The following is a 21844-nucleotide window of genomic DNA, read 5'->3' as shown; positions in this document are numbered from 1 at the left end:
TCATATCAGAGAAGAGATAAAGGGTCTCAGATGAGTTTTCAGCTGAAATGAAAGATTCCAGTCACCTACTCAGTCTCATTTTAGTAGTCTTGGTGCACAAAACTGTGGAGGGCAATTTGAATTTGGCAGAATTTCTCAGCTGAAACAGGATTATTGGATTGTCCTAGGAATAAGTAATATTTCCAGTCTCCAGAAAGACATCTCTGAGAAGTCTGGTATATTTTTCTGTCCTTCTCCAGGCATAAGACCTCTGTTCCCTTGTGAGCCTACACATCTAATTTCTGAAATGACCTAATCTCCTACTGTTTGAGATTTTCAACATCCTTTGATCATATCTCTTTAGTCATTTTACAAAGCTGCATTAAAAGATGCTTTTCTGATATTAAATTGAAAGTGATAGATCTCATACTAATGAGCAGATGAAAGGAGAATTACATGGAGAATATTCAGAATAGACTAACTAAGAAGACAATGACTTAAATGTGGAAGTTGACATTGAGAACAAAGAAAGGAAATAAAATAATCAGTTAAAATTTGCTTAAAACTGAAATATTTAACAAACATCTTGCTAAGACAAGTTCTTTCTGAAAGTCTAGGAATGAAAAAGTGTAATGGGTAGACAGCAGGGAAAGTTATACTGTCCAGCAAATCAATGTAACTATAACAGCCATACCTTTACTTGTTAAATGTATAATTAGTTACTAATATTTTTAGTGAAATAAAAGCTACGCTAAATGTACCACTTAAACAAATAACATATTTGAAATATATTAAAAATATGCTATACTTCTTAGTACATCTCCTCTCCTATTCTATCAGGATCAGGGTTATATACATTCAAACCTAACTATTTTCCACATTCTTCCCTTTAGGGAGAAAGCATCATAACAAGATACAGTTTCTAAAAATACCATGTAAAGAGTCTGTAGCAAATTAGTAAGTACGTCCATGCCGTTAATTCCAACAGGGAAGAAGCTGGAAAATATGCGTAAGTTGCTGTAAGGGAATGCAGGAAAAACAACAACGAACAACAACAACAACATATTCAATATTAAAACTAAGCTTAGAAATCTTCTTTTAACTGTAATTCAGATAGTAAAAGACCACAATGGAAAATTGTTTAATTTAGCTGATTCAGCAAAACACTTACTGTATGTGCATCCGTACACTTCAATGCGCATGCCAATTCTACCATTGGGATTCCAGTCCAAGGGCACAAAGCGGAGAAATCTTGCTTTAATGGAATGCTGAAGCTTATAATATACAACACTGTCTGCATTTGTGTTTCCAGAAATGGCCTAGAAGAAAATGAAAAATTGAGTTATTTGAATTCATATTGAATACAAAAGCAGCATTACTGAACTGTACAGGAATAAAATGTTCAGTGAATTCACAGGAATAAAATCTGATTCCTTCTGATCAGCCGCCTATTTAGTACTGATATCACACCCATTAATTCGCATAAAAATTCTAAAGTTTATGAGAATGAAATACCATTTCCCAAAAGAAATACACCTTTCCAAATTGCATAAAAAGCCCTGGCATAATAGGGCAACTCTATGATTTGCTCTTACCTAAAGGCCATCACAATTTCATTAAAATCTGAAAGATGGAGTTTGCTGAATCCGAGATGTTCTGCTTATAATTGCAGGCTGTGATGTGCAAAGACTCTGGCTTAGACTTTGATTTCCATAATGAAGCAAAAGGACTGTAAAAAGGTTTTAACTTAGTACTCGAATTTATAATTCAATGTTTTCCCAAAGGGAGAGAACAAGAAGTCTTATTGTAGAAAATATTTTGGCTGTATTTAACAGATAAGATTGATTTTACCTTTTTTATACAAAGTAAAGGAGATTAATGTTAAGGAAAGATAATAATACAAAAATATAAGAAATTGTAATCATGAACTTTAGTAATATCTTGAAGAATATATAATATCTTTGATTTTGCTGGTTACTTACAGGCATGCTTTTTTGTTGGTGGTGTTTATATTGTTAAGTTGGCTTGGTTGTTTGCTTGTTGTTGGTTTGTGCTTTTGTTTTTGTAGTAGGTTTTTGTTTTTGGATGTCAGGGTGTTTGTTGTTTGTTTGTTTGTTTGTTTTACTTGATTTTCTCATTGCCTATCTGTTATATGATGAGCAGGAAGAATTTATATTAAAATTTGTGGGGTTAAAGTATCTGATAAACAGAAAGAATTATCTGAATTTTTTGATAAACAGGAATAAAAATGATCACATGCTTCAATGTATGTATACAATATTGTCCCTAGAGAAATTAGCAATAGAATTTGTGACTGCAGAAGTGTATAGAAACCAACAGGTCCATGTTCACTTTTAATGCAGTTTTCCAGAGTTCCAGTAGTGGAACTCTGTTTCATTTCATTCATTATGTACCTCCCTTATGTGAACCTGTCTATCTTTTTTGTACTTCTAAAATTCTTACAAATTTTTATCTCTGAGCGTTCAACAGAAAAAAAAAAAATAGCTAGTGAACAGTCTCATTACAGCTAAACTATGAGGCTAATGAGAAGTAATGAGAGTCACTCAGAATATTTACATGACAGCTTCATGTTCTACCATTTTGCTTTCATGGCGAGCAAAGCTAGAAACGCTCTATAACAAACACCAGAGAAGGCCTACTGCTTCAAGGGTGAGTACCATTCAGTCTTCTTAAACCTTTAAATCACTATCTGTAGTCTATAATAAATGTAACTGCCAGTGTAACTGCCTGTTACACTGTAGTCTGAACCAGAATGAAGAACTGAGAAACTCAAATATTCTGAGCAAATGAAGTGTCTGATTAAGATTCCAATTTTTTCCAAAATCATTTTCAGAAGTCAGCCACTTCATGAAAATTATGGAAGACTTGAAAACAAAATGCATTTTGACTGATTTTTACTGCACTGTATACTCGTGTTTTGTGTGTTTAAAAAATATGGTTTTACTTCAGTAATAGTCTATAAGTAACTAAAACTACTCCTTAAAAAATTAAAAGCAGATAATTTATAAATCAATAATTTTATATCAAAGAAACTTTGAATGGTCTGGTTTGCAAAGGACCATAAAGAGTATGTAATTCCAACCTTCCTGCCACAGACCAGGAAGCCAACCGTTAGATCAGTTTGTCCAGAGCCCCATTCAACCTAGCCTTGGACACCTCCAAGGATGGGGCATCTATAACTTCTCTGAGCAGAAAGAGTCAGGAAGGCAAGAGAAATGCCAGTAGGCTACTGATAATTTCTCTCATACTGTTAGTTTAAAGCACCATCCAGAACTATCCAAAAGTCATTTTTCTCCATAATCCTTGAGCTATTTTTATTATGTTAACTGTTTAGATCTCTACAACAAAATGGTTGTCTGCTCAAGTCAATATAACATACAGTGCAATTAACAACAATGTCAATACAATATTCAGTTTAAAAGAAACATTTGATCATTAATGATCCTTTTATGTTCCTTTCAACTCAGGGTACTTTCATTAATCCCATTAAACTTTGTGAAGTTATTGTCAATGGTTATTTTCATCTTGATTCTGAAAGTTGAGAATAACTGAGAATAACTGTTTTGTTAAAATATGTGTACGAAAATGTCCTTTTTTCTGATTAGAAAGAAATGTACCAACCAATTGGCTTCCTTTACTTGATTCTTAGATTGGAATTATGGTTAGGAGGAAAGGACTGCTGTGGATGATACTTCCCTTCTGCTACACTCTTACGACTTCAAACATGAAGTATTGCATTCAGCTCTGTGCCTTCAACATGTGAGGAACATGTACCTGTTGGAGAGGGTTCAGAGGAGAGCCACAAGGACGACCAGAGGATGGGGGCGCTTTTCCTACAAAGACAGGCTGAAAGAATTAAATGTTTTCAGCCTGAAGAGCATAGCATTTTCCTCCCGTACTTAATGGGGACATATAAGAAAGCTGGAAAGGGAGCATGTTAGGGAATGTAGTGATAAGACTGAATATAATGGGATTTAAATTAATAAAACAAAAAATAGATTTATATAGCAAATAAATTCTTTATTATGAGAGTAGAAAGGTACTGGAGCAGATTGTCCAGGGAAGCTGTGGATGCCCAATCACTGGAAGTTTCCAAGGGTCTGGTGTCTAGCACTTTCACCCAAAAGGGAGAATTGGAACTAGGTGATTCTTCATGTCCCTTCCAGTTCAAGCCATTCTATGATTCTGTAATTCCATAAAATAATCAAAGATTCTTCAGATCATAATTAATGATTTATGAAGAAAATCACAGATTTGTTGGCTGTAAAATACTGTTAGTGGCATATTACTGAGGAATACTCTTCACAATTTACTTCATATTGCAGTAGGTCTTGTCTCTAAACCATTTGAACTTTATGTTGATATGTTGATAACACACTGATGTTCTAGTTGTTGAGTTTTGCTCCACAGAGCCAAAGACATTTCATATTTTCAACATATGACGTAGTGTGAAAAAAGCCCACAAAACTAAGGGGAGTTTGCTGGAAGAACAGCCTGTGACTGGGAACTGGCTGGACATCAGGAGGTGGGTGATAAGCTTTGTGCATCAATTCTTTTGTACACACATGAACACAAGCATATATATTTGTATATACACAATCACATATACACGAGGGCTTCTCTGAAAGTTGTGCTTCCTATTTTATTTTGTTAACCCATGAGCAGCATGTTGGTGATATGGCAGTAGAGGCTGAACCTTCCTGCCAATATTCCATTACATTTTGTTGCCTGCAGTAAACAGAGGGGCAGCAGAGGGACAATCAGTCAAAATGATGTCTGACATGGAAGTGCATATGAAGCAAAGGTGTGTCACTGAATTCCTCCATGCAGAAAAAAATGGCACCCATTGACATTCACTGACACTTGCTAAATATTTATGGAGACCAAACAGAGAATATCAGCACAGTGAGGCAGTAAGTGGTACATTTTACAGTGGTGGCAGCAACATGACAAGATGTTCTGGTAGGCCATGTAGTTGCTGGCCTCCCTTCTCCATCTCTCTGATTAAGATTTGCAATAAACTGGTTGGATCAGCCAGAAACAATGGTATAAATGTCAAAACACTGAAGGGAAGAAAAAAGTTGTCAGTATCAATAACTCTCAGGAAAATCCGAAGAAATCAAGACAGAAGCTCAGCACTCAGACAACTGTCAGGTTGAATTCCTGTATAAAAACTTCCTCCTCCTAGACTCAAATCACTGCAGTTTTCACTAAGCATTTCTCTATTTAAAGAGAAAGGTTTCTGTCACTGTGGTTTTTCCTAGAATGAATACTACATGAGTAAGTAAAAGCAAAAAGTGAAATTCAGGAAGTAATTTATTTAAATGAGAACGAGTCTGCAATAGAAAAGGTTAATATGTGCTTCATAGGACAAGGCATTGTCAGAAGATCAAGGGAGATGATCCTTCCTCTTTCCTAAAGACTGGTGAGCCTATGCTCATGTGCTGTGTCCATTACTCAAGTACTGAGCTCTCCAGCACAGAACAAACTCGAATTTACTGGACAGAGTCCAGTGAAGGGCCAAGAAGATCATGGGGACTGGAACATCTCTCCTTTGAGGAGTTCCTTTGAGTTCCTTTGAGGAAAGGCTGAGGGAGCTGGGACTATTAATCTTTGAGAAAAGAAAACTGTGGGCGTCTTATTAATGTATGTAAATACATTTAAGGGAGGATGCATACAATCTGACTTTTTTTGCATTTGTACACAGAGACAGGAGAAGTGGCAGGGTCACAAATTCAAACCCAGGATGGCTCCCTCTGAATATAGGGAAACTCTTCTTTGCAGGAGATTGAATACTGACACAGGTTGCGCGGAGATATTGTGGATCCTTCCTCTCTGGAGATATTCAAATGCCATCTGGGCATGCGTTCCTCTGGGCTTCTGGGTCTAGGTGGTCGTGCTTGAACTGGAGTGTTGCAACTCCCAGAGTTCCCTTCCAAACTAAACTTAAATTATGGCTTTCTTCCTCTCTCTCTCTTTTTTTCTCCCTCTCTCTTTTTTTTTTTTTTTTTAGTTCATATTTCATTTTTACTTTTATTTTTCTAAATGTGTAGTTATTCATTTGTGATTGATCTCCCCAGGAAGTATTAAACTGTGAATCACAGGTGGTTTAGAGACCATATCTGGTGAGCATTCATTAAATGTTCTCCATGTTATTTCAGTTTACGTCATTGTCACGTCAGAAACTGGACATCAGTGTAAGCTGTATCTCTACTAATTCTCTTTTAGTCCATTTCTTTTTGGCATTTTTTTTTTCACAACAAGGGTATGTTTTAATCACTGGGTTATTATGTCGTGTTTGTTTCTGTTCATTTTTTTTTTCTTTTCTCTTTTAGTATGGAAGTATGAGCATATGTTGACACAGAAGGACAGCTCTAGAAAGGTAAGACTAAGAAGGAAGGAGACTACACTTAGTGGGTAATTTATCAAAGATTACAGCTGACATTTGTGGATGCATAAAGCATTTATGAAAGATAAATTCTTCCAGACTTTTCTTTTTTTTCCCAGAAACAAACTTTTAAATAGTTGGCTTTAACACTGTATATAAATTTTTATGTATGTATATATATATATATATATGTAACTATATATATATATATATACATATGTAATATATATATATATACATATGTAAAGCCAATTATATTTTTTACTAGTTTTTGAGTATATTATTGAACACTTGATGAGAGTATCCTTGTATGATATGAATATGAAGGGCTTGGCTACTGCTATCCAGCAAAGGTCTCACAGTATTCATTGTGTTCCTTTGAAAATTTGATCAGTAAAATCTTTTTGTTGTTCTTGTTTTTTCTCCTGCTGTCATTACTGTATATGCTTGGCAGATCTGAAATTAAAAATTCTTCATTGTTTTGATTTCATAGTATAGGGACTAGTATTTTCATTTTGATCGTTTTAATACAGACAACTAGAAATACCCACATTTTTTGTATTCTTTTAAGAACTGTGTTTCATTGATTCTTTTGTAACAATAAATTTTCCCTGAAGTGGCTTGTCACCATTGGAGGGAGCCCTTATATTAATACAGCTGGGTACATTACTCAGATTTGTTAATATTCAGTTAAATAATTTTCCTAAAATCTCTTCTTCCCTAATTTCCAAAAGGTAATGACCACATGTTAAAAAACAATCATGCTTTGTTTATTTATACCTATGCATATAAACCGCACACATACTCCTTAAAGAGAGAGGTGACTGAGTTTCACAATAACATTACTGGCACTCTAAACAGTCTTTATCCCTGAAGGCTTTCAGCCATTATCTAATTCTTTATCTGAAATAAGTATACTTTTAAAGAATTTGACCAGACTCTATTTGCTATTTGTATTGTATTTTGCTATTTTAATAGTAACTGATGATTTCTGAAGGTAATAACCAAATAAGTGTTCAAAGTGATATTAAAATTTATTTTCTTTTTTTTCCTTTCATTTACAAATCTATTTGAAACAATCTGTTTATCTGTGGTTTTTGTTTGTTTGCTTGCTTGTTTTTACCAGTGGTTTTTAATGTTTTATATATTAAGATACAACATGTATATATTTATAATGTTATGAAGTGCTCTTAAATAAAATAAACTATTTCTTTCAATTATTTTATTCACCTTTCTTATATATTTTATTTTCAAAAGCATTAAAAATGTTAGGACTGATCATTATTCTGTATTTTGTATTTTGTACATTTTAATTGTGTTTCTCACAGTATGAAATTTAGCTAGGGATCAGCTTCATTATTATAATTCAATAGCGTTGCACAGAGGCTACAAAAAGAAATCAAAAAAGAATACAACTCAGGTAACAAAGGGCTGAAAGGGCTGTAATGCAATAAAATTGTTTCTACCAAAACACCACAACAGTATGTAAGAATCCTGATTGCTCAAAGGATATATTTTTATATATTTTATATACATAAAATATAAATATCTGTCTATCTATATAAAATATATATATATTTATATATATTAAGCAATTTTTATATTGCTCAAAGTATATATATATATATATATAAAATACAAAAAAATAGAGAAAACAAAGAAAGTCTTAACATTCTTTTGCATACAATTTTACACTTTTCTCTAAAAGAAAATTAGATGATCAGAAAGAAAATAAGAAAACCTCATTACTCAATGAAGAAATGACAGAGCAAATGCTCTTTAGCTTTTATGTACTGAGGGCTAAATGCAATAAAATAAGGGCTCATGTTAAATTTAGTTTTCTAGCTTTTCATATATGAAGATTCACTACCCTTAAGTTTAGAGAAATACCTGTGTAAGAATTCTTCTGTAACTCGTGATTATGGATTCACAATATTGTGTAATGTAGGCTCCTCTGAAAGTAATACTTCCAATTTATTTCTGTGGAAAATGCAACAGATACAAAACACAGAATAACACTATTTGACAAAGAAAATTCTCAGCTACAAAACACTCTTTTTCAACATGGCCACCACCATCATATATGCATTTTCACCAGCAATGAACAAAGTGCAAGCTGCACTCAAGAAAATCTGAACCAGCTGAGGGTGACCTACTCTTTCACAGCTGCTATGATGGCATAGTCGCTAGAAAGATGTTGCCATCTTTCATCAGCCTGAACGGACGGAATTCAGAATGTGCCAAATCTGAATTATATGTCGGTGTGGTAGGACAGTTCAGCCAAGATCGACAGCTATACTCCATGGTCTAAACACTGATATGAGGCCTGGCATTATCTCTTTGAAAGGCTGTCATCTTCTCTGTCCTGATTCTGGAAATTTGAGTCTTCTATTTACTAAGTACCTCAATGTAGAGGTCAGATAAAGGTTTCTGGGTTTCAGGAATACTAGAAGGATCACTCCAATTTCCAATTGTACGCCTGTGTCTATCACATTACCCTCTGAGGGTTGAATCTTGAACTTTCTCTTCAAAGGGAATTGAATATGTCGCCACTCCACTGACTGATGTTTTTACTTCAGTTTATAGTTGTGACACCATGTCCCATCATCTGCAATGATGTGATCCAGAAAACTGTCACCATCATCCTCGTATTTTTTCAATAATTCTGGAAAAACGTACTTATGGTGTTCTTTCTGTTTCTATGTAAGAATTTGCGGGAACTATTTGGTGCAAACCTTATGATATTCCAAAATTACCACCATCATTTTCAATGCACAGAGTTAATATTCAGCTTCAGCCACAGTTCCCTGGTCATAATCCACTGGTTTGTATGGATGAGCTGATTGAGACATTCTTCATTTCTTGCCATGCATGACAGTCTGAAATGTGGCTTGTCCTTCATATCCATCACAAGTGCTGAAATGTATCACCCACTACCTCAGTTCTAAACATTCACTTTTTGGTTTCTATGAACATTTAGAAAGAACTGATGAATGTCAATGTGTGCAAATTATTCCTCATCTATTAATTCAGTGACTCATCTTTGCTTCATACACTCTTTCAAGTCATATGACATTTTATCATAGTGACCCTCTGCTTTAGATGCCACATTGAAACAAAATTGAAAGAAATATAGGCAAGAACTTTCATTCTCCACCACCATTTACCTCTGATGCTATGTTGTGGGCAAACATAATAAAATAGAAGGGATTACTTTTGGAACAGTATTCATTCTGTATTGTTACAGCAGAAATGTTCAGCAAATACTTACTTAGGCTGAACGCAGAAGTAGACATGGGTGACAAGGAAAACTAAATACAAGGTGTAAACTTTTATCTTAACATTAAGAGTAAAAAGAAGAGCTTTATTTATCATGAAATGTCAGCAGTTGTAGCTGCACTGAAATCATAAGAACAGAGTAATCCCCTGAGATGATGTTCTTTAACTTTTCCTTACTTAGCTAATCATAGAATCATAGAATCACCAAGCTTGAAAAAACCTCTGAGGTCATCCAATCCAACTGTCTATCACCAATATTTCCCACTAAATCATCTCCCTCAGTATAACATCTAAATATTTCTTGAACACCTCCACAGACCACTCCATGGGCAGCCTGTTCCAGTGCCTGAAAACTCTTTCAGAGAAAAATTATTTCCTAGTGTCCAACCTGAATCACTCCTGGCACAACTTGTGGTTATTCCTCTAATCCTACTGCTTGTTACATGAGAGAAGAGGCTGACCCCCATCTCACCACAACCTCCCTTCAGGTAGTTGTGAAGAGCAATAAAATCACCACTAAACTCCCTTTTCTCTAGGCTGAACAATTCCAACTCCCTCAGTTGCTCTTCATAAAGACTGTGCTCCAGACTGCTCACCAGCTTCACTGCCATTTTCTGAACATGCTCCAGGTCCTCAAAGTGTTTCTTGTAGTCATGGACGCAAAACTGAGCACAGTGCTTGAGGTACAACCTCACCAGGGCTCAGTAGAAGGGGATTATCACTTCCCTGCTCCTGCTGGCAACACTATTTCTGATACAGGTCAGGATGACATCGGCTTTCTTGGCCACTTCAGCACACTGCTTGCTCACATTCAGCCAAGCGTTGATCAGTACCCCCAGGTCTGTTTCCTCTACACATTCTTCCACATTCTCTCTCCCAAGCCTGAAGTACTACCAGGGATTGTTGTGGCCAAAGTGCAGGATGCAGCACTTGGTCTTGTTGAACTTCATCCTTTTGGCCTCAGCCCAGCTATCCAGCCTATGCAGATCAATCTGTAGGGCCTTCCTACCTCCAGGCAGATTGAAACCTCTTGCCAGGTTGGTGTTTGCAAACTTACTGAAGGTACACTCGGTGGCCTCATCCAGGTCATCAATGAAGACATTGAACAAGATAGGCCCCAGTACAGACCTATGGGGAAAACCACTTGTGAGAAGTTGCCAGCTGGATTTAACTCCATTCACTACCATTTTCGGGGCCTGGCCATCCAACCAGTTCTTAACCATTCAAAGAGTGTATTGGTCCAAACCATGGGCTGCTAGCTTCTTCAGGAGAATGCTGGTGGAGACAATATTGAAGCTTTTGCTGAAATATACATAGACTACATCAACAGCCTTCCCATCATCCAACTAAAGGATCACTCAATCAAAGAAGGAGATTAGGATGGTCAGGCAGGATATGCCTTTCATGAACCTGGCTAGGTCTGAGTCCCTGGTTGTCCCACTCAGACCATGTGACTTCCCTCAAGGTGATCTGCTCCATAACCTCTCTTAGTACTGAGGTCAGGCTGACAGACCTGTAGTTCCCTGAATTCACTTCATGACTCTTGTAGATGGGAGTCACATTGGCAAGCCTCCCATCTCCTGGGACCTCCGTGGTTGGCCAGGAATGCTGGTAGATGATGGAAAGCAGCTTGGCTATCAACTCTGCCAGCTCCCTCAGAACTCACAGGTGGATCCCGTTCTGCCCCATGAACTCATGGCTGTCTAGGTGGAGTAGTAGATGTGTAGCAGAAATTCCAAGTCATGGCCAGAAGCAGTAATTGAGCAATTGGTGGGAAGGAAGGGCCAACCCAGGAGAGCTCAAGTGCATGCAGTGCATTTGAGTGACTGGAAAGGGTGGATGCTGGCTTCCTAGACCTCATTCAGGTGTTGGCAGTGGAGGCAAAGGCATATTGTGCTGAAGACCCTACCTACCTGCTGCCTTCCAAAGGTAAGAAACTCTTTTCCTTCATTTCTGCAGCTGCTTCATTTGAGCTCATTCTCATTTGCTGTAGCTAAGGACTTTGCCACCCTGCAATTGTCACGGTAATTTCCATCCTGTTATAGCAATACAAGGTCTCTGTTTTTGCCTGAATCATGGGAGGTTTATTTTGCTCCCCATACAAGACAAGGTGAGGGGAATCCCTGAGGGTAACTGGTGTGACTTTTAAAGACAGATGTGAAGAAGGCATTGAGAACCTCATCTTTTTCCTTATCCTCTGTGATAGTGTTCTCCGCAACAGTGTCTCCAGCAAAGGATGGAGATAGTCCTTAGCCCTTCTCTTACTGCTAACACATTTGTGAAAAAGTTTTTTTGTTCTCTTTGATCCCAACAGCCAAGTTAGGTTCAAGCTGGACTTTTGTCTTTCTAATTTTCTACATGCATATCCTTACAAATTCTTTGTACTTTCCTTGAGTTATCCCTCCCTTCTTCCACAGGAGGTAGATTCTCTTTTTCTCCCAGAGCCTCAAGAAAACTTCCTATTCATCCATGCCAATCTTCTTTGCTTATCTTCTGGCACAGGGTTAGACTACTCTTGCATCTTTAAGACTTCCTTCCTGGAAGAGACCAGCAGTCCTGCACTCCTTTACGCTTCAGGACTGAATCTCAAGGGATTCCCCCTATCAGTATCCTGAAGAGTCAGAAGTCCACACTCCAGAAATCCAAGGAAGCGGTTCTGCTGTCTCCCATCCTGACATCACCAAGAATTGAGAACTTTACCATTTCATGGTTGCTCTGTCCAAGACAGCTCCCAGTCATCACACCTCCCACCAGTCCTTCTCTGCTTGTGAACAGCAGGTCCAGTGGGGCCCCTCCCCTGGTAGGCTTTCTTAACAGCTGCACCAGAAAGTTATTTTCCGTACACTCTAGAATTCTCCTACACTTTTTCTTCTGTGCTGTGTTGTATTCCCTACGTATATCAGGGAAGTTGAAGTCCATAATGAGAACTAGATTTGGCAATTGCTCAACTTCTGACAGCTGTTCATAGAACACCTCATCTGTTTCTTCTTCCTGGTTAGGCTGTCTATAACAGATTCTCACCAGGATCCTTCTTGTTGGTCCTCTCTTGATCCTTACTCATAGATATTTAACCTTATCATTTCCAGCCCCAAGCTCAACAACAACAAAGCACTCTCTATGTTAGAGAGTCACCCCCCTTCCTTCCCTACTTATGAGGTTATAACCATCCATTGCAGCACTTCACTCATGGGAACAATCCCACCAAATTTCTGTAATGGCAATTAAGTCATAATTTGCCTGGCACACAATGGCTTCCAGCTTCTGTTATTTATTTTCCATGCTGTGTGCATTGGTGCTGAGGCACTTCACCCGAGCCCCTTGCTTCACTCCCAATCCATCATCATTCCTCTAGGCTCATCTTTAGGGGCTCCTTCCTCTTTTATGTATAGTTTAAAACCCTCTAAATGAGCCCTTCCAGCTCCTGAGCTGGAATCCATTTCCTTCTTTGAGACAAGTGAGATCAACTTGCAGCCATACTCAGGCTGAGTGCTGAGTAAACTCTTCCACAATTTAAAAAAAAAAAAAAAAAAATTCTTGCATTTACACCAGTTTTGCAGCCATATATTTATGAAATGGGTTTTCCAGCTCCTTTCAGTAATCTTCCCTGCCACTAAAGGGATAAAGGAAAACATAATCTGTATCCTCACTCCATCCACAAACCGCCTCAGCCCCTGGAAGTCCTTTTTGATAATCCTCAGCTTCTCTCAGAAACTTCATTGCTTCTAGCCTGAACTATCCATAAAGGATAATAATCAGAGGGATGAATCAGACTGGGAAGTCTCCTAGAAATATCTCTTATTCAGGCCCCAGGGAGGCGGCATTCTTCCCTGATGACAGGGCTAGATCAACATACAGGGACCTCCGTTCCACTCAGAAGGGAGTCATCTACAACAATCATCTTTCTGTCCTTCTTGGTGGAAGCAGTCTTGAGGTGTGGAGTCAACTGCCTCACCTTAAACAATTTCAAGGGTGGACCACCCATCACATCCTCACTTACCTCTCCCTCAAGTTCCAGATCCTCAAACATATTACATAGGGGCACCTGAGGAACCAAGGTAGGTTGAGATGGGGGTTACCTGTAACACCAAGCTGGGCCCTGTTTCTACTCCTCTTTTCTTTACATTGCCTCCTCCTGTTTAATGATGACAGTGGAGAGGGTCCATCACCATTTGGCACTTAGTGTCTTAGTGTTCAACAGAGAATTACTCTGCAAATCTATCTCCTGCTCACACTCTATGATACTATTTAATCTCTCTGCCTCCTCCTTGAGCTTCACCACCATACTGAGCAGATCATCCACCTCTTCACACCTCACGCAAATGAAATCTCTGCTGCCCTTCACCGACAGGTGCTTTCTGCAGCCAGGTACTTGAACTGCCACATTTCTAGGAGGGCATGTGTATGGGAACTGCTGAGTCACAGCCTGAACCTCTGATTGATCACCTGAGGCGAGCCATGAGTCAGCCAGAGGAGCACAGGTGAAGGCAATTCGCCTGTGCTGCAGGAAGAGGTGGAGCCAGGCTCCACCCCTCCTAGACCTATTTAAGAGCTGGCTACCACTGGGGAAGGATCTCTTCTGGAGATTGCTTCTTCTGGTGTTTTGTAGGTGAGCCCAGCATAAGGGTAAGCTTTCCATTTATTCTCTTTTGTTATCACTGTCCACTTTGCCTGACTCTCTTGATTACATTGTGATTGTAGCATCTTGATATCTATTGATTATACAGCATGCCATGTGAGTTGCCACACCAAACTTTCAGCTGACCATCTTTAATCTATAGCCACCTATAACTATAAATGTAGATATAGCATCTACATTTAAATAGTCTGTAATAGACTATTTAAGATGCCTAAACAAACTCTTACAGAAACTAAAGGGATAATTGTTATCAATTATTTTCTCTGCTGTTTTAAAGGCAGCAAAATGATATTAATTTGGGATGAAAAATATTCCTAACCTAACAAAGAAAGTACTTGGTATCCACAAAAAAAAAAAAAAAAAAAAAAAAAAAAAAAAATCACAGAAACAAAAACTTTGTCCTGCAGCGTATTGCTCTAGCATTCTAAACTGTATTGATTGCATGATAATTTCAGCTGTCCATATGGACTCACTAGCCAAAATGAAGTAGGCTTCTACTTTTCCAGCTTATGGAAGAAAACGAACAGGCATGCATTTTGCACTACTTTATACTTTCTGAACATCCTGAATTAGAAACTGGGATCTTTCAAGATTGAAAACACAACTATTTCATTCCTGGATGAATAAAAATATAAAAACAGATAGGCAACAATTTAAGTGCAATATAAGTATTTTATGATATAAAGAAACTGTGATAACTTAATTCTGGCTACTCATAAATAAAGATTATTGCATAATCATTTTGTAAATTAGTAGAATGGTTTGGATTGGAAAGGATGTTCAAGACCATCTCCTTCAGACTCCCTGGCTGTGGACATGGTGCCAACCACAAGACCAGGCTGCCTAGGACCTTATCTGTCCTGGCCTTGAACACCATCAGGGATGTGGTAACCACAAATTCTCTGGGCAGCTTGTTCCAGTGTCTCATCATTCTTTGAAGAATTTCTCCCTACTCTAGATCTCCCCTTCTTAAGTTTAAAGACCTTTTCTTTTGTCCTATTACTATTAGACTTTGTAAAAGGTTGATCTTCCCTCTGTTTATAAGTGACTTTAAAGTTCTGGAATGCTACACTGAAGCCTCTTTGGAGCAAACTCTTTTCCAGGCTTTGTCCAATGCCCACTGTCCTCAACCTTCCCTTGCAGCAAAGGTGGTCCAGCCTTCTGATCATCTTCGTGACCCTCCTGTGGACTCAGTAAAAGAGATCTACATCTTTCTTGTATTAGAGCCTCAGATCTGCACATAGTACAGCAGATGGTACCTCACAAGGACAGAGCCGAAGGGAACAATCACCTCGCTCACTCTGTTGGCAAGGGAGAACATGTAATCATACGTTATAATTATACAATTCTGTAATTTACTTCCTGATATGATTTATTTTTATTTGATCAAATGAAATTAGTGTTTTTTTTTGTTTGCTTTTTCTATTATTGTTTTTTGTTTGTTGTTGTTGCTGTTCTTTTTGTTGTTGTTTTTCACTGCTTTTTAATTATCATTTTTACGCACCTGGAACATTTCTCAAAGCTTCATATATTTTATTTTTGACTAAAAATTTTATGTGTATGTTGCTGTACTTCAAAATCAAGAATGAAAAAGAAGCCCTAGCTTGCAACATGCATTCTTGGTTGCTCTTGACTTATTAAGCAAGGTGCTCAGAAGGATCTCAACTGTAAATACAAAAGACAGAGACAACATTGAAAAAAGTCATGTTTTATTCACAAGGGATCTTAGCTTTTCATGAGGCAATAAAAGAAAAATAAACTTTTGTTTTCAAAATCTGAGATGAGCAATCAAAGTAATTAAGAATTTGAGATGTTAGCACTAATAAGTCCTCTACAAGTACTGAAGATGGTAACATCAAGAGATGTGATGCTCGTTAGAATTCTGATAAAAGTTTATAGCAGCAGCAATGAGATGTAGAAATGTGAATTATATGAAGTAAGAAAATATCTTTGAAAGAAAGCAGTCTACTGTTGTGGAACAAAATTTGTTAAACTTAGTTTTCCAGAATTTTTTTTTTTGTCACTATAGACTCAAAGAATTTTACTCATTTAATCTAGAAAATAATTATGATGATGATGATGATGATAATAATAATAATAGTAATAATAATAATGAAAACAAGATTAAAATGGAGTCCCTTATTTTTTAATAGTCATAATTTGAATCTTTCTGATATAACTTAATGGATACCTTATGTAATGTGCTTATAATTAATAAAACTAATTCAAGGATCTTATTTCAAGTGTAATCTCTGAAGGATTTTGTTGTGAATTCAAAAGAATTAGAATTTAAATCCTTAATCCTCAGGTTATTTAAGTAAAAATGCAAAGGGATCTGTTTTCTACTCTTTAGTTTTCCAAGTTTGGGAAAAAATTTGATGGACAGAAGAGAACTTAATCCAGACTTTACTGAATAATAGGATGTTTCATACCATCGGTTTTAATAGTATTTCTATTTAGGCTTAATGTTATTATCTTAATACTTGGATACTTGTCAGACTTCAACTGTGACAATAAAAGACAGAAGAAAAGCCTGAGCACAAATATTCCCTTACAGTAATAAGAAAATTAAACTTATTTATTAAAAAAGAAGAAGAAAAAAAATGAATCCACAGCATAAAAGATCTAACTAACTATCTTTAATACCTAATAAATTTACAGGCACAATACTGTACTAGCAGGCATCATCACATTCTTCAGAAATATAGACATGCCAAAACTAGGATATCTACATTTTGGATCACTCCGATATATTTTCTTTTGTTCTTTCCCATGCTGGGTTTAGAAACTTTCATTTGTTTGTTCGTTTTTTTTAAAGCAATGAATAGAAATATATAAAACTCGTGTGTATTTGTGAGCCAGGAAGTTTGTCTCCAACACAGAATGCACTCTAAGCAGTAAAATAATTGTAGACCTGCATTTCCTATACTTGTGTGTACTTTTAATTGGAAATAAATGAATAAAACAAAGAGAAATGATTAAAAAATGCAATTACGAGTACAACATGCAATGGGAGACATAAAGAGCACATGACAGACAGAGAATAAAGGAGACATGCCTTATCAAGAAGTGTGGATATGGGAGGGAAAGGAAAGGTGACTGAGACGGTAATGTCCATCAGCTATAGGGAATGTAGGAAGGCTTCAATTTATACTCCTTCCAGCCATGCAGTTGGGAATGTGAGTACAAAGACAAAGACTCTGAAAACAAAAAAAAATAAATAAAATACATAAAGAAGCTAACTCTCCAAAGGTAGATGACAGAGGATTATTTTATTCATTGTGGCTTGGAGTAGTCTTTTCTATGGCAGTTAATTATCGATAATGGTGTAAGATTACAAGTATGTGGACGTGATTCAGTATGGTTATTGATGGTTTAAAAACATTTTAGAAAACCAAGTTAGAAATGTAAATAAAAATGTTATGGAAAAACAGCTTGAAGATTTCACAGTCATATGATAGCAGAAGTGCACTGATATGATAGCAATCTCCATTGCTATGTGACAGCACTTTTGGAATTTTGCACTGGAGTGATTACAGCAGTACCTACTGTTCTTCTTTTCACAACTCCACAATGAAAGGATCCTTTCAAGTTCTGAGAAAGGTAGACAGCTGCTTAAAGACTTCTATCTCCAACAAAGCTATACCGAAAGCCTGCCAATACCCTTTTAAACCCTTGAAGTACCCTTTTCTGAGGTAATCTATGCCAAGGATGGAGAATGCCTCTTGGTTGATCACAACAGGGTCTTTTTGCTACTCATTCCCAGTCAGGATCCCTTCAGACTTCAACACAGTTAGATCCTGGGATCCTGTTTTCACTATTGAAATGCATATGGGTTCAGATCCTCTTGTAACTTGATGGCAATAAAGTATGTTCTGTGACAGTGTCCACTAGAACCTTATACTCTGGTGTGCCACCAGAGTGGCCTGGCCATCAAATCCACATAGTCCAATAAGTGTAATTGCCTCTTTCCTTCACCTAACTGGAGGCAGGGCCCCTCCAATACTTGTTATTGTATTCATCACTCACTTCTCAGGAGTAGAACCCAAAAGACTCGTCATCGAGCTCAGAAATAGGATCAGACCATCTTCCCTTTCTTGGAGTCTGCCCACTGTAACTGGACAAGATATTTCCCTGGATAAATTCCTTTTTTTCAATTGTTCTTCCTTGTAAATTATGTACCCATGCCTGTAGGGTAGAAGTGGGTTTTCCACTCCATTTCCTCACATCCACTTCATGGTCACGCAGGTAAAAACACAGAATGGAATTGCACTTTTGGTGCATTCCCTCTATATCCCCTACATAAAACAGAGGAATGCTTACTTCTGATAGCTGAGATACTGGTCTATACAGGTGAGGAGTAGGATATATTGTCTTTGAATTGCTGGAACTCCCTGAACAGTTTCTCCAGAGCTGAGACATATGCTTATAAGGAGGATGAGACATTGTTACCAGGGTGCTAGTACAAAATGATAGTGAGCTCCATTCAAATCTCTGCCATCTAACATTATCTGGATCTTGGGATAACTGATCATTGTCCAAGTCAATGTTTTACATCATCACCTGCATAGCCACAGATACTGGAAGCTCTTCATCATAGTGGTCCACTTGACTGGAAAACTTACCAGATCTTTCTTGAAGGAATATGCTTCCTTCATATCTGAAGACAGTCACCTGCAAAAGGTGAAGGTTCATGTTTCTTTTCCAATTGATTTGGATCACTGCTGCCTGTCTTTACTACCATTAAGTCTGGGCTACTAACCCCATTATTCCAACATCAGGGAAACTAAATGACAATAGGCTTGCCTGGATTATATCTGAATCTTTTTGCATATCTTGCAGTTCATTCAGAGTTAGGTTACAAATTTTGACTCTCCTTTCTCTCATCGTTGTGATTACTCTACTTCACTCTCTTCTTTCATTCTCATTTTAGCAGGAGTGTCTGTCCTTAGTAAACAAGCTGACTTTCGAAGTTCTTTTCTTGTCTCTGAACTGTAGGGCTTGTTGCAGGTGTTGGAGAAACTTCAGGATCTGTTACAGGAGTTAACCATAGGGCCTGTATAAGTATTTGCTTTACAGTGTTTCTCCAAATATTACTCAAATCTAACTACATGTCAGAGGTGCATAGTAGGCCAGACGTGCATCACAAGAAGTCCAGAGCAGGAATGCACAAATGTATGAATCTCTATTTATTAAAATAGCATAGACATAACACTTCTGATACTTCAAGAGTCTTTCAAGGGCTTTGCACTTTGCTGGTTTGAGATAAGGTCTTATTAGGGGTGAATGGTAATAAATTTCATTTGTTCTATATGACATAATAAAACATGTCTCTGTTTCATCAGTTGAAGTGGATGAAAAACACATGCAAACATTGCTGACAGCTTGTCATGATGATCTCTTTAGTTTATGTCATGAAACTAAGCATTTACTTGTTTTTGAATGTTTACATCTGTTGGTAGGTGTTAAAGCTAACATATACACCAGTGAGGAAAATGTCTTTAATAGGTGGGAGCCTGTATAGGTTGCAAAGTTCACAATAAAAGATTTTGCAATCCTAGGTATTTGACCATTTCGTTCAATAATTTATTGTCTTCTGGATAAAGTATCCCTGAAAAGAGATTATCAGTATGAATTACTACTGTTCATATTCAAAATAATCCTCTTTACATGAAAGAAACAACAAATTCTCTTTTTACATACTAATTGTCCACCTGTAGGGAGGTTTCCATGTGAGTAACATGTTTGTGCGGCAAAAATTAAAGCCAAACAAGTAATAATGTTGCCAAATTCTATTTTCAAGGTTTCCAACATACTTTAATATTTTTATGTGTGGTGTTTATGGCAAAGAAGAATAAGAAGCACTCCGAATCTTTGCATGCAGTAAAACCAGAAACAATGATCAAATGACTACAATTACATAATTGCCCAGCTAAATATTTCCTTAAGCATAATCTGTCATGGTTTTATGATTTTTGGTTGTTGGTATCCATCATCATAACATCACGTAGTGCGCTGGGAGTTAAAGTGTTAATGATCCATTTCTGTCCCAGAAGAGAAGAACTACATTCCACAGAAGAATGTTCAGTGTGTTGTTATCATTTCTGCTCAGGAGGAAGAGCTATAAAACCTTGGAAAGTCATTTGACAGCCCTTTCTTTCTTCGGCTCTCCTCACTGCTGCTTGTCCTGACTGCATGCATAGCCTCAGCATTAGCGTAAGACCTACGGCTTTCAGATATTTTCATTACATTTAATTTATTAGCTTAAATTCTAATTATATTGTGTTATATAATTATATATTATATTATTATGTTATGTAATTATATTGTGTTTTATATTGTATTGTAGTGTGTTATCTTGCATTCCAATACTACATTTAGTAAATTAGTTTGTTTCTTCTCAGATTATTTATTTTTCATTATTTTGGGAATGCCCTGTTTCGCTTTTCTGGAGGTGCGGATCCAAGGATCCCTCTGCCCTGCTAGTCACAGAACTGGGCAGAACCAGTAAACTGTTGACAAATGACAATATTATTTTTTTCTTCATTAATGTTGAAATTCTTAACAGGGCGTATGAAAACGGCAAAATGAACTATATGAGAAACAATGTTCCACAGTGCTCTGGACCATTATTTACACCTAAAAACTCCTAAACCATTATTTAAACCAGAGCTGGGTATAGATGGCATCTTATACATTTCCATGTGAAGGAAAGCAAAGCAGTAAATAAGAATACAGAAAAATTAGAATTCTAACACTGTTTTCAGCATTTTCTTTTAATTTTCAATATCTCAATAATCTAATAATTTTAGAAATCAGAATTTAAAGTTCTTTGATAAATCCTTTATGACATAAATTCTTTTAATTTGGGCAAATTTGAAAAGCAATTTTGAGGATATTTAGATGTGAAGAGTACTGAGTTGATCTGCAGAAATATTTGTGACATGGAATAATTATCCAGGTATTGGTTTTTCTGCATTACTTCATCCTAATAGATCTTGCTCACATTGCAGCATCTTTTAAATTGGTTTGGTACATACTAGTGTTGTAGAGTCAATATAAATAATGATGTCTCAAGTGGGTAATTTTATTTTGCTATTCAATTCCTTACTGCTCTGTACATTTGGAAAAAAATTAAGTGCAAGGCACAAGGGAATGGAGTATCATGTTTGTACAACAAGTAAAACCAGTGCCTATAAACACATAAGTTGATCCTGAAGTGCTTTTGAAATGCAGTAAAGTCTAACACCTAACTATTTGAGGACTCAAAGAAATTCAGATGCAAATCTAAATCTGAATTCTTGTGGCATATCTCTTGTACAGATTACTTGGGGGGAAAAAAGAAGCATATATCTGCACAATTGTAATTCATGTGACAGACAACAAAACCATTTTTTTGATAAAAAGTGTTTTTCACTTGAACAAGGGAAACAGAATTGTGTAGATGAATAGTGATTATAATAGTAATTATAGAATCATAAAATATTCTGAGTTGAAGTCCCACAGTGACCACTAAATCAGAATTAAAGAACTATCTGGAT

At 36.8% G+C, this 21844-nt stretch overlaps 1 protein-coding gene across 1 annotated transcript in view; it reads right to left on the bottom strand.

The window, feature by feature from the left end:
• CNTNAP4 (contactin associated protein family member 4) overlaps window positions 1–21844 on the bottom strand; it is a 116133-nt gene that overhangs the window by 67834 nt on the left and 26455 nt on the right. The window contains exon 2 of the mRNA XM_042822922.1: window positions 1151–1298. Within this exon, the coding sequence (XP_042678856.1) occupies window positions 1151–1298 (148 nt within the window). The remainder of the gene's footprint in view (window positions 1–1150; window positions 1299–21844) is intronic.

Source organism: Centrocercus urophasianus, unplaced genomic scaffold, assembly GCF_019232065.1.
Source record: "Centrocercus urophasianus isolate 14NV4802_14NV808 unplaced genomic scaffold, USGS_Curo_1.0 seq_21, whole genome shotgun sequence".
Taxonomy (NCBI): Eukaryota; Metazoa; Chordata; class Aves; order Galliformes; family Phasianidae; genus Centrocercus; species Centrocercus urophasianus.
The sequence above is the reverse complement of the archived record's forward strand: the minus strand, read 5'-3'. Positions and strand labels throughout refer to the sequence as shown.